General features: G+C 43.6%; 1 protein-coding gene across 9 annotated transcripts in view; it reads right to left on the bottom strand.

Annotated features, from left to right (window-relative positions):
• The window catches only part of ADAM22 (ADAM metallopeptidase domain 22), a 462,480-nt gene that overhangs the window by 137,650 nt on the left and 312,478 nt on the right, over window positions 1-12,352 (bottom strand). For all 9 annotated transcript variants that reach the window (XM_077490871.1, XM_077490878.1, XM_077490879.1 and 6 more), the window contains exon 11: window positions 7,250-7,416. In XM_077490871.1, coding sequence (XP_077346997.1) covers window positions 7,250-7,416 — 167 coding nt within the window. The remainder of the gene's footprint in view (window positions 1-7,249; window positions 7,417-12,352) is intronic.

Raw genomic sequence — 12,352 nt, 5'->3', positions numbered from 1 at the left:
AGTAATCAGCACCTTGCTATATTTACCCCCAAACCTCCTTTCCCCTCTCTAGAGCATGTCCAAGCATTTTTTTATTTTACTTTGTACGAGTAATAAGAAACAACTATTATGATGCATGTAAAATGTTTGCAAAGAAAACTGCTGGGAGGTTCTTATTGATATAGGCCTGCTATCCAGAACTACATATCCCAAGAGCCCATTTGCGCTTGCTTCCAAGGAGGCAACATTGTTTTACAGGGAAAGAAATCAATGTATGTAAGTGGGGAAGGACGGAGAGGGTGAGTATACAGTGCTCAGCATAAAGTAGTACACCCCTTTTGAAAAGTAAGATTTTAATCAATATCTCAATGAACACAAGAACAATTTCCAAAATTTTGACAAAACTGAGTTTTATGGAACATTTGTTTAGCTCATTACATGAAAGTAAGGTTAATGATATAACTTAGATTACAAAATCTTTAGATGCAAAAATGAATACACCGCACAACCACAAAATACCACATCTAGTATTTTGTATGACCTCCATGATATGTAAGGACAGCTCAAAGTCTTCTAGGCATGGAATGAACAAGTTGGCGACATATTGAAACATCTTTTTACGTTCTTCAATAACGGCCTCTTTTAGAGCCTGGATGCTGGATGGAGAGTGATGCTCAACTTGTCTCTTCAGAAATCCCCATTGGTGTCCGAATGGATTCAGATCAGATCTATTTGACCACTGGATCACTTTCACCCTGTTCTTCAGAAATGCAACAGTGGCCTTAGATATTGTTTTGGATCATTGTCATGTTGGAAAAGTGCACGGCGATCATGGGCACGGAGTGATGGTGGCATCTTCTCTTCCAATATAGAGCAGTACATCTGTGAATTCATGATACCATCAATGAAATGCAGCTCTCTGACACCAGCAGCACTCATGCAGCAACACAGAACGAGGCACCGTGCATTTTTCTTTGTACTCACCATTGAGACGCCATAAAGTTTTGAAGCCATCAGTTCCAAAAACATTTATCTTGATCTCATCAGAATACAGAGTCCCGGTATTCTTCTTTTTCAGGATGGGCCCTGGCAATTTCTAGGCGGGATTTTTTGTGCATGGGCTTTAGGAGAATCTTCCTTCGTGGGTGACACCCATGCATTCCATTCCTCTGCAGTGTACGCCGTATTGTGTCACAGGAAATAATCACCCCAGTTTGCCTTTCTACTTCTTTAGCTAACTGCAGTGAACTTGCATGGCGATTTTCTTCAAGCCTTCTCATCAGAAGACGCTCCTGTCGAGGAATTAAAGAGGGATTCCACCAAAAAAAAATATTAAAAGCCAGCAGCTATAAATACTACAGCTGCTGACTTTTAATAAATGGACACTTACCTGTCCCGGGTTCCAGCGATGCCGGCAGTCGAGGCCGATCGATCGCTCGGCTGCTGCCGTCACCATTCTAGGTGACGGAATCAGGAAGTGAAGCGAATCGGCTTCACTTCCCGGTTCCCTACTGCGCATGCGCGAGTCGCGTCGCGCAATAGGAAATCTCCGCACTGTCACTGGGACCCGTGTGAGTCCCAGCAGACAGCGCGGCAGGGCAGGAAATGGCGTAGACTCCCACGGGAGTCTATGCCCGGAAGTGGGTGTAAATACCTATCTTTGACAGGTATCTCCACCCCCCTCCCCCCTGAAAGGTGTCAATTGTGACACCGGGGGGGGGAGGGATCCGATTAGCGGAGGTTCCACTTTAGGGTGGAATCCCGCTTTAACTTCCACGGATGGCATGGACGTCTCGTGAGATGGTTGCAGTTCCAACTATGTTACATTTTTGTATCACTTTTGCTACAGTATTCTGACTGATAAGTAAAGCTTTGCTGATCTTCTTGTAGCCTTCACCTTTCTTGTGTAAAGAAATAATTTTCTTTCACAGGCCTTGTGACATTTCTCTTCCATGTGGTGCCATTGCTGACAGAATGAAATGAAAAGGAGTTTTCTTTGTGAAGTAACACCCTTTTATAATCAACTGTCTGCTGGACACCTGTTTAACCGCTTCAACGCTGGAAGGTTTACCCCTCTCCCCATCAGGCCATTTTTTGCGATACGGCACTGTTACTTTAACTGAAAATTGCGCGGTAGTGCAACGCTGTACCCAAATAAAATTGATGTCCTTTTTTTTCCCATAAATAGAGCTTTCTTTTGGTGGTATTCGATCACCTCTGCAGTTTTTATTTTTGCTCTATTAACAAAAAAAGACCTGCAATTGTGAAAAAAAAACAATACTTTTTACTTTCCGCTATAAAACATATCCAATAAAAAAATGTAAAAAATCTAATTTCTATATCAATTTAGGCCAATGTGTATTCTGCTACATATTTTTGGTAAAAAAAAAACAATAAGTGTATATTGATTGGTTTGCGCAAAAAATATATACCACCAACAAACTATGGGATATTTTCATGGAATTTTTCTAAAACATTTTTTTTACTAGTAATGGCAGCAATCAGCGATTTATAGTGGGACTGCAACATAGCGGTGGACAAATCGGACACTAAGTGACACTTTTGATACTTTTTGGGGACCAGTGACACCAATACAGTGATCAGTGCTAAAAAATATGCACTGTCACGGTACTTTTGACACTGCCAGTGAAGGGGTTTACATCAGGGGTGATCAAAGGGTTAAATGTATCCCTAGGGGGTGCTTGATAACTGTGGGGGAGATGCTTTAACTGTGGGAAGACAGAGATCCTTGTTCCTGCTTAGCCAAAACACAGGACCTCTGTCTTCCATACTAGCAAAATGGCGATCTGCCTGGCAGACACCGCGTGCACCTCGCAGACCCAGAAGTGCAGAATCCCGTACCTGTATGTGATTTTGCGCAAAGGAGCCGTCTCCCCGCATTAAATGTACATGTGCAGGTCAGCAAGAGGTTAATGAATAATTAGACTCGCCTGCAGTTGAATTCTTGTTGTCTAAAATATTTCTTTGCTCCTAAGACTTTCATTGTGGTGCATTCATTTTTCCAACATGGTCTTGAATAAAAAAAAAAAATTACTTAGTTTTTTTGTGTGTGCAAATTAACAAATCTTGGTTTGCAATCAGTGACCCGCATTTGTGGGAGTGTTTTGTAGTATAGAGTCCCATAGGAAATGTTTATTCTGAAAGGTTTTCTGACAAATCTATTGGGGTGTACTCATTTATGCTGAACACTGTATGTGGAGTTCTGTAGTCCAGCAGGCAGGGCTGCTTTGGATTTCAGTGCAGTATAGGCAATGTGATTGATTTACTAAAACTGGAGAGTGCAAAATCTTCTGCATAAATCTTCTGCATAAAAACTAATCAGCTCACAGTTTTGTTTTTTGGTCAATGTTTGATTGAACAAGCTGAAGTTAGAAGCGGATTGGCTGCTATGCATAGCTTCACCAGATTTTGCACTCTCCAGATTTAGTAAATGAACTCCAATGTGTTAGCTTAAAGCGGTGCTCCAGCCCCCCCCCCCCCCCCCCCCCCCCCACTGAAGAATTAAAAGTCAGCAGCTATACATACTGTAGCTGCTGATTTCTAATATTAGGACACTTACCTGTCCTTGATTCCAGTGATGTCGGCACCCCAACCAATATTTCCATCAGCTCTCGGGTGCTGACACCGCCATTCGTAGTAAGGACACCCAGCAATGAAGCCTTTTTGGCTTCACAGCTGGTTCCCTAGTTTCATGCGCGAAGCACACTGCGCTTTCTGAATGGCCCAGAGGTGGGGGAAGGAGGAGGGGCGCCGAACTCTGACGTACCTTGCCAGGACAGGTACCTGCCCCCCCCCCGTAAGGTGGCAAATGTGGCACCGGAAGTAGGGGTTGTGGGGGTGGAGACAGATAAGCGGAGCTTTTGGGTGGAACTCTGCTTTAAACAAGAAGTTAGAAGCACACTTTCTGTTTCTTAAAGGGATAGAACACAGGGAAATGTGTATGTATTGTAGAGATGTACTGAAAATATTTTTTATTTATGTATTTTTTTATTAATTTTCAATAAATCTTGATAGAAAATTACCCAAAGAATATTGCTACTAAACTGAAAACATAAACATAATGTACCGTCATCCAATCTACTTGCAAATTGAGGCAGAAGGTTTGAGGCAACTTATGGACTCTTCATGGTACAGCAAGGACTCACATACATATTTATATAAAAAAAAGTAGGGCTGTTACTGATTAAAATTTTTGTGCTCAATTAATCGATTTTTTTAAAATTGATTAATCAACTAATTATGATTAATTATAACACACATACAGATCCAACTACTTTTAGCTGATCTTCTTGCATTGCAACTCTGCATTAGTCAGTGGTAAATGTGGTATACACTATATACAATCACCCGACACTAGTTCGTTTCCAGAATCCATGACTTCACAGTTCACACAAATACGTTTTAAATTCAAACTGTAGTACTGATGTAAGTATTTTTTCCCCACAGTAGCGTGACAATCCCTCCACCTCCGTTCTAACTAATCACTCTCACCTTATGGCATGGACCCCTGTACAAACAGGTGGTCATGCAAGCGGGTATCAAAAGGGTTAACACGGACCAAAAAATTCTCTCACATCTCCTTAGATCTCAGCAAGGACACCAGGTCATGGGTAGAAAGAAAAGATCTAAGTGCTCACTGCTTACGCCTCATGCACAGGAGACGCAGTTAAACGCGTGTTCAGATGCAGTTGGACACTTTTTTCAACTGCTCCTGAACTCATTCAATGTTATCCTATGTGTCCATGCACACAGTCTCGTTTTTTGCCATTTTTATGCAGTTGCGTTTAACCTCGTTTTTCCAGAAGCAAAAAAATGGGTTCAGACGCAAAAGTTTCCACGTTTCAGACGCAAAATGCGGTAAAACACGGCAAAACACCGCTACCGCGTTTTGCCGCGTTTTCGTTTATAAGCGTTTTTAAAGGTGACCTTTTTTTTTACATTAAAAATCTCAAAAATGATTGCAAATGATGAAAAACCATTAGAAAAATATTTTAAACAATTGCAATTGCAAGTGGACAATCCACAACTTGTGGCAAGTGACATGGCAGGTGGCAAGTGACGTGGCAAGTGGACAATCCACAACTTGTGGCAAGTGACATGGCAGGTAGCAAGTGATGTGGCAAGTGGACAATCCACAACTTGTGGCAAGTGACGTGGCAGGTGAAGTGGCAAGTGACGTGGAAAGTGGACAATCCACAACTTGTGGCAGGTGACGTGGCAAGTGACCTGGCAGGTGACACGGCAAGTGACCTGGCAGGTGACGTGGCAAGTGGAAAATCCACAACTTGTGGCAGGTGACTGGCATGTGACGTGGCAAGTGGACAATCCATAACTTGTGGCAGGTGACTTGGCAAGTGATGCGGCAAGTGGACAATCCACTTGTGGCAGGGGACGTGGCAAGTGACGTGGCAAGTGGACAATCCACAACTTGTGGCAGGTGACGTGGCAAGTGACGTGGCAAGTGGACAATCCACAACTTGTGGCAGGTGATGTGGCAAGTGATGTGGCAAGTGGACAATCCACTTGTGGCAGGTGACGTGGCAGGGGACGTGGCAAGTGACGTGGCAAGTGGACAATCCACAACTTGTGGCAGGTGACGTGGCAGGTGATGTGGAAAGTGATGTGGCAAGTGGACAATCCCCAACTTGTGGCAGGTGATGTGGCTAGTGACGTGGCAAGTGGACAATCCACAACTTGTGGCAGGTGATGTGGCAGGCGACGTGGAAAGTGGTGTGGCAAGTGGACAATCCACAACTTGTGGCAGGTGATGTGGCTGGTGACGTGGCAAGTGGACAATCCACAACTTGTGGCAGGTGACGTGGCAAGTGACGTGGCAGGTGATGTGGCAAGTGACGTGGCAAGTAGACAATCCACAACTTGTGGCAGATGATGTGGTAAGTCACGTGGCAAGTGGACAATCCACAACTTGTGGCAGGTGCCGTGGCAAGTGACACGCTAAATACAAGTACACTGCAGCTCTCACAGCTGCTGCTACTCACTCTGGTCTCACAAAATTGCTGAAATAGTTAATAATACTGTTTTTTGAGCTGGGGAGGGTCTATGATGTTAGCTTAACTAAACGCTTCTAGACGCAAACGCGGTAAAACGCCGCTAAATCGCGGTAAAAATCGCGGCAAAATGCGCGTTTCTAAACGCCGGTTTCAGCTTTTAAAAACATGTGTCCAGCAGAGTTTGCATCTGCGTCTCGTGTGCATGAAGCCTTAAGTATAAGATTTCATGTTTGTGTTCAAACACAAACTACTCACATAAAGATGATAAAAACACAGCATGTAAAGCCGACAATCATGTTAGTTCCGTAGGGCAGCAGCGGGTGACGTCATGCGTAGTTCCTCCCCCCTTCGCGTTACGTTCAGTCAGAACTTCGCTGTCACCGGACTCCTCCCCCCTTCCCTTCGTTAGCAGACGGAGGCACTTGGGGAAGGGGGGAGGAGTCCAGTGACGTCAATGTCCGTGATGTCACTGGATCTCCAACGGAACTCCCTGAAGACCCGGAAGCCGGCGGAGAGGTGAGTACCGTTCAAAATAATTTTGATCAATCAAAACAATTAATCGATTAATAGAGGAATTAATCTTTAATTTCTACAGCCCTAAAAAAAAGTATACATTTATTTAAGCCAAAAAATCATCATTAAAATGGTCCTATAGAGGGACATATACAATACGCAGTATCAGATCTCTGAAGAGAAACTAGACACTTGGACACATATCCATGCTATACATATATGTTGTTTGTTCCCTAACTCGATCATCTATTATCTGTTTTTTGCAGAGATGTTCACATACATTATCCTCTGAAGTATACTCCTGAAGAAGCGGCCACACTGCGAAAAACATGTTGAGGTTGAACTGACATAGGACAAGCTCTATGGTCCTCCTGTATGGGTGGACATGTGTCCAAGTGTCTAGTTCCTCTTCAGAGATCTGATACTGTGTATTGCATATTTTCTCTCTATAGGACCATTTTAATGATGATTTTTTTTGTCGTAAATGTATACTTTTTTATATAAATACTGTAGTCCTTGCTGTACCATGAAGAGTCCATAAGTTGCCTCGAAACCTTCTGCCTCAATTTTCAGAAAATGACCCATATCTAAAAAAAACAAAAAAAAAAGAGCTAGATTCTGGGACCTTGCTGATGGTCCCATTTGACAACTTGTGCTCACTTTCTTCATAACCTATATATTAGAAAAAAAATAAGCATAAAAGGCACAGAATAAACATTACGTACGAGAAGAGATGTATAGCATCACTTTTGTCTTTGATAAAATCCCTCCTGTATTTCATAAACTCTTTTAGCGTCTTGAGAGGATTTCCATCAATGCTAATTCTACTGTTATCAGCCCAGGTTTCCATGGCGACCAGCACAATCCGCGTGTTTAGCTGCTCCTTATATAGCTAGTACATAAATGGGGGGGAGAGAGAGAGAGAGAGAGAGAGAGAGAGAGAGAGAGAGAGAGAGAGAGAGAGAGAGAGAGAGAGAGAGAGAGAGAGAGAGCTTTGTCAGGGCTGCTAGAAAGACGTCACTTCAGTACAAATACAAATTACTGCGCAGAGAACACAAGACTCTGTAGCTTAAAGCGTAACTTTACCCATAACAGTTTGAAAAACAATTAATGTTCTTTAGCCAAAGAACCTACATTCCACATTATTAATTATGCTACCAAAATTAGTGTGGGCTGTAAATTGCCTCCAGGGATGCTCCTGCCTCTTCTTGCCGGAGGCTGCTATTTTGTTAATCCCCAGAGCAGACACTTTCTTATTGAGTGCACTCCCCTTTCCTTAGTCTCAAAATCTGTATGTCGCTCTGTAATTAAAAAGTGCACAATTTTAGCCTTGATTGCATTGTATGTCTTGGCTCTGCTAAAAAGGAAGCCTGACAGAAGCTTTACTGTACTGACATTCACAGGATGCCTGCCAAAGTAGAAAGGAGAGAATATCAGGGAGATATGATGAGACAATATCCATGTAAGCAGGGCAGCCATCAAATATTGTGGGGCCCCTTAGACAGCTTTAGGCCTGGCCCCCCCAGGCCTGACCACCAACATTCCCCAGGGCCTGCCCACTGGCCGTCCCACCGAATCCGCCCACTAGCCATCCCATCAAGTCCTTCTGTGCACACACCTTTTATTTTAACACTTACAATGTCATATATGAAAATGAACAGTGTATTATAAGTCATCAGTGTTTCATATTTATATTTTGCCCAAAAGAGACATCACAAACCAGCAGCTGTACGCTTGCAGCCCCCCTTACACCTGTATGCTCTCAGCCCCCTCACACCTGTACCCTCTCAGCCCCCCTCACATCTGTACGCTCTCAGCCCCCCTAACACCCATGTGCTCTCAGCCCCCATAACACCCATGTGCTCTCAGCCCCCCTAACACCTGTAAACTCTCAGCCCCCCAACACCTGTATGCTCTCAGCCCCCTCACATCTGTACCCTCTCAACCCCCCTCACATCTGTATGCTCTAAGCCCCCCTCACACACATACACAGGCACACACATATGTACACAGACACACGCTACATGTACACATGAACACAGGCACACACACATGAACACACATGTACACATGAACACAGGCACACACACATGAACACACACACAAGTACACATTTACACATGCACTGGCACACACATATGTACACAGACACACACATGCACACAGATACACACTCACACATATATGTACACAGACACACACATGTGCACATGCACATAGGCACACACACACATATGTACACAGACACACACATGCACACATACATATGTACACACATGCACACACACACATATGTACACAGACACACATGTACACATGCACATAGGCACACACACATATATACACAGACACACACATGTACACCACCCCACCCTCGTTCCTCTTTAGTTGTACATTAGTCCTTACTTGGAAGGTGCTGTTCCTTGTCCCAGCTCTTGTGCAAAACACACGAGGAGTGCACATGCTGGAATTGACCAGAGGTGGCAGCAAAGAGCCCAATGTCAGTGACACAGCAGCAGCTGCTGACTCAGCCGGGCCCTTCTAGACTCTGGGGCCCCTTACAAGAGTGTGGGCTGTACCCTCCTGAGGCAGGCCACAGACGATGCGATTCTCTTTCTTTGCAACCATAGTCAGTGTTGATGCAGGAAACCATCTACAGCTGGCTTTAAGTGATTGTAAAGTCTTGTTTTGTGTTTTATATAACAAACATGTTATACTAACCTCCTCTGTGCAATTGGTTTTGCACGGGCAGCCTGGATCCTCCTCTTCTCGGGTCCCTCTTCTCTGCTCCTGGCCTCTCTCCTGTGAAGTGCTCCCACAGCAAGCAGCTTGCTATGGGGGCACCCGAGTCAAGCTGCAGCTCCACGTGTCCTTTCTCTCCTGATTGCTGTGTCTCAGCCAATCAGAAGGGAGAGTTCTGGAGGGCCGAGGGACTCGTGGACATCGCTGGACAGAGATTAGGCTCAGGTAAGTATTAGGGAGGTGCTGGGGTGGCTGCTACACACAGAAGGCTTTAAGATAAAAATTCTGCCTTTACAACTCCTTTAACCCTTTTGTGTCTCCCTGGCAGCAGAGTTTGTCCTGTCACTTCTCCTGATTTCCTCCCCCTCCTAATCTGTGTTCCCTCAGCACAGTCTGTCATTCCTGTTTGCTTCCCCCCCGATTAGTAGTAAATCTTTAGTCTGTCAGTGGATTGGCCTCTAGTGGCTCACAGATTATTGGCACAGTACCCAAAATACAAGACAACTCTGGCTGTGTGAAGCAATATGAAACCACGCATTACTGGATTTTAAACAGTATAGGCATATTTTGTAATGTTTTACATTACAGCTATATCTGCAAAAGAGGACAACATGAAGTGATCTATCAGGACTTCATTTTCTGAGTAGAACTCCACTTTAAAGTAAACCTGTAAAAAGAGCAGCATGGGGCACTACCATTATTGCCTTGTTTTCAAAGGCGCAGGCTTTGGGGCTGTCATTCTGGCATTGGCTTTATCTAGTACCTGGAACAAGGAACCAGAACAAGAGTTCAAACTTATAGACTTTATAGGGCACATGCTTGTTTCAGATCAATGACTCACTAGTTAGAGAAGTCAAGAAGAGGGTCACTAGAGCCTAAGACTTTAAAAACAAATTGCTGATCCCATATCTCACAGCTTCACTTCATCAACTGTCACAATATCACTATTTGCATATAATTATAGATATTTTAAAGAAATTTGAGGGGAATCGCTTAACAAAAAATACCCTTGATGTGGGCCCCCCAAGACTGCAAGGGTTAAATGCTTTTCAAGTCCAAAAGGTTGCAGAAGAGGCTGTATTACTTACCTTTTTTCTCACTCCAGCAATGTGACTGGTCCCGCCAGCCTTCTTTCTAAGTGGCTCTCGCCCATAGTTGCCCGCTCCCCCCATGTACAATACAGGGTTATCAGCCCTGCATTGTATGTGATGACACAGGGAAAGCACCCAAAGACTGGAACTTCAAGAAGCAGCAGCTCTTTTGAAAGCAATGGGAGTCTGACAAGCTTCTGCAGCTAATTGCGGCCATTCGCATGTAATTACTCAGCGAAGGATTATCTGAATATGATTGGCCCTGGAGGCAGACTGTCTGCATAGAGGAACGATCATTTGCAGGTAATCATTCCATTAACTATTACGTGCGAGCAGCCACATTTAGCTTGATGTAACTTTAACCGCTTGCCGATCAGCGCACGACGATCTACGTCGGTACAATAGCACGGCTGCGTAAATGGGTGTACCTGTAAGTCCCCTTTTAATCGTGGGCTAGTGGGCGTGCACCTGCCGTGAGACGGGTGAGCGTGCCTGCGGCTCCCGCGGGCTTGATGTCTGCCGGTAGCCCGTGATCGCGACACGGAGAGGCAGAACGAGGAGATGTAAACAAGTAATTTCCCTGTTCTGCCTAGAAACATGACAGGGATCTACTGCTCCCTGTCATCGTAAGCAGTGATCTCTTTCATGTTCTCGTGATCCCATCCCCCCTACCATTAGAACACAGTGAGGAAACACAGTTATCCCCTTGATCGTCCCCTAGTGTTTAACCCCTTCCCTGCCAGTGTCATTTACATAGTAATCAGTACTTTTTATAGCACTGACTGCTGTATAAATGTCAGTGGTCCAAAATAGTGTCAAAAGTGTCCGCCGCAATTTCGCAGTCATGATAAAAACTGCAGATCCCTGCCATTACTAATAAAAAAAATCAATAATAAAAATGCCATAAATCTATCCCCTATTTTGTAGACGCTATAAGTTTTGCGCAAACCTATTAATATACACTTATTACGATTTTTTTTTTACCAAAAATATGTAGAAGAATACATATCGGCCTAAACTGAGGAAGAAATTTGTTTTTTTATATATTTTATGGGGGGATATTTATTATAGCAAAAAGTAAAAAATATTGCTTTTTTTTTCAAAATTGTCGCTCTTTTTTTGTTTATAGCGCAAAAAATAAAAACCGTAGTGGTGATCAAATACCACCAAAATAAAGTTCTATTTGTAGGAAAAAAAGGACGCTAATTTTGTTTGGGTACAACGTTGCATGACCGCACAAATGTCAGTTAAAGCGACGCAGTGCCGAATCGCAAAAAAGTGCTCTGGTCAGGAAGGGGGTAAATCCTTCCAGGGCTAAAGTGGTTAACCAACACCTAAAAACGTATCCCTGAGCCTGGGTTCACACTTATGTGAATTGAATTGTGGGTTTGCCTTGAACCCGATTGAACATCTCTGGAGAGATCTGAAAATGGCTGTGCACCGACACTCCCCATCCAACCTGATGGAGTTTGAGAGGTCTTGCAAAGAAGAATGGGAGAAACTGCCCAAAAATAGGTGTGCCAAGCTTGTAGCATCATACTCAAAAAGACTTGAAGCTGTAATTGGTGCTAAAGGTGCTTCAACAAAGTATTCAGCAAAGGCTGTGAATACTTCTGTACATGGGATTTTTTTTCATTTTTTATTTTTAATAAATTTGCAAAGATTACAAACAAACTTCTTTCACGTTGTCATCATGGCTATTGTTTGGTAGAATTTTGAGGAAAATAGTTAATTTAATCCATTTTGGAATAAGGCTGTAACATAACAAAATGTGGAAAAAGTGAAGCGATGCGAATACTTTCCGTATGCACTGTATACTTGACTTTGATATGTGGCCTTATCAGGTCAATGATATCTTGAGCATCCCCACCCCTTTGTGTACCTGCAGCTGAAGGATGGACAAAGGCATAATGAGCTAGTATGCATAGCATACTAGCTCATTATGAATTACTTACCTGAGATCGAAGCCCCCGAAGCGACCCTCGTTCCCCTCCT

Source organism: Lithobates pipiens, unplaced genomic scaffold (genome assembly GCF_037356315.1).
Source record: "Lithobates pipiens isolate NorthernLeopardFrog02 unplaced genomic scaffold, aLitPip1_a1.2 Scaffold_19, whole genome shotgun sequence".
Taxonomy (NCBI): domain Eukaryota; kingdom Metazoa; phylum Chordata; class Amphibia; order Anura; family Ranidae; genus Lithobates; species Lithobates pipiens.
Note: the sequence above shows the minus strand (reverse complement) of the source record. Positions and strands in the feature narration are given on the sequence as shown.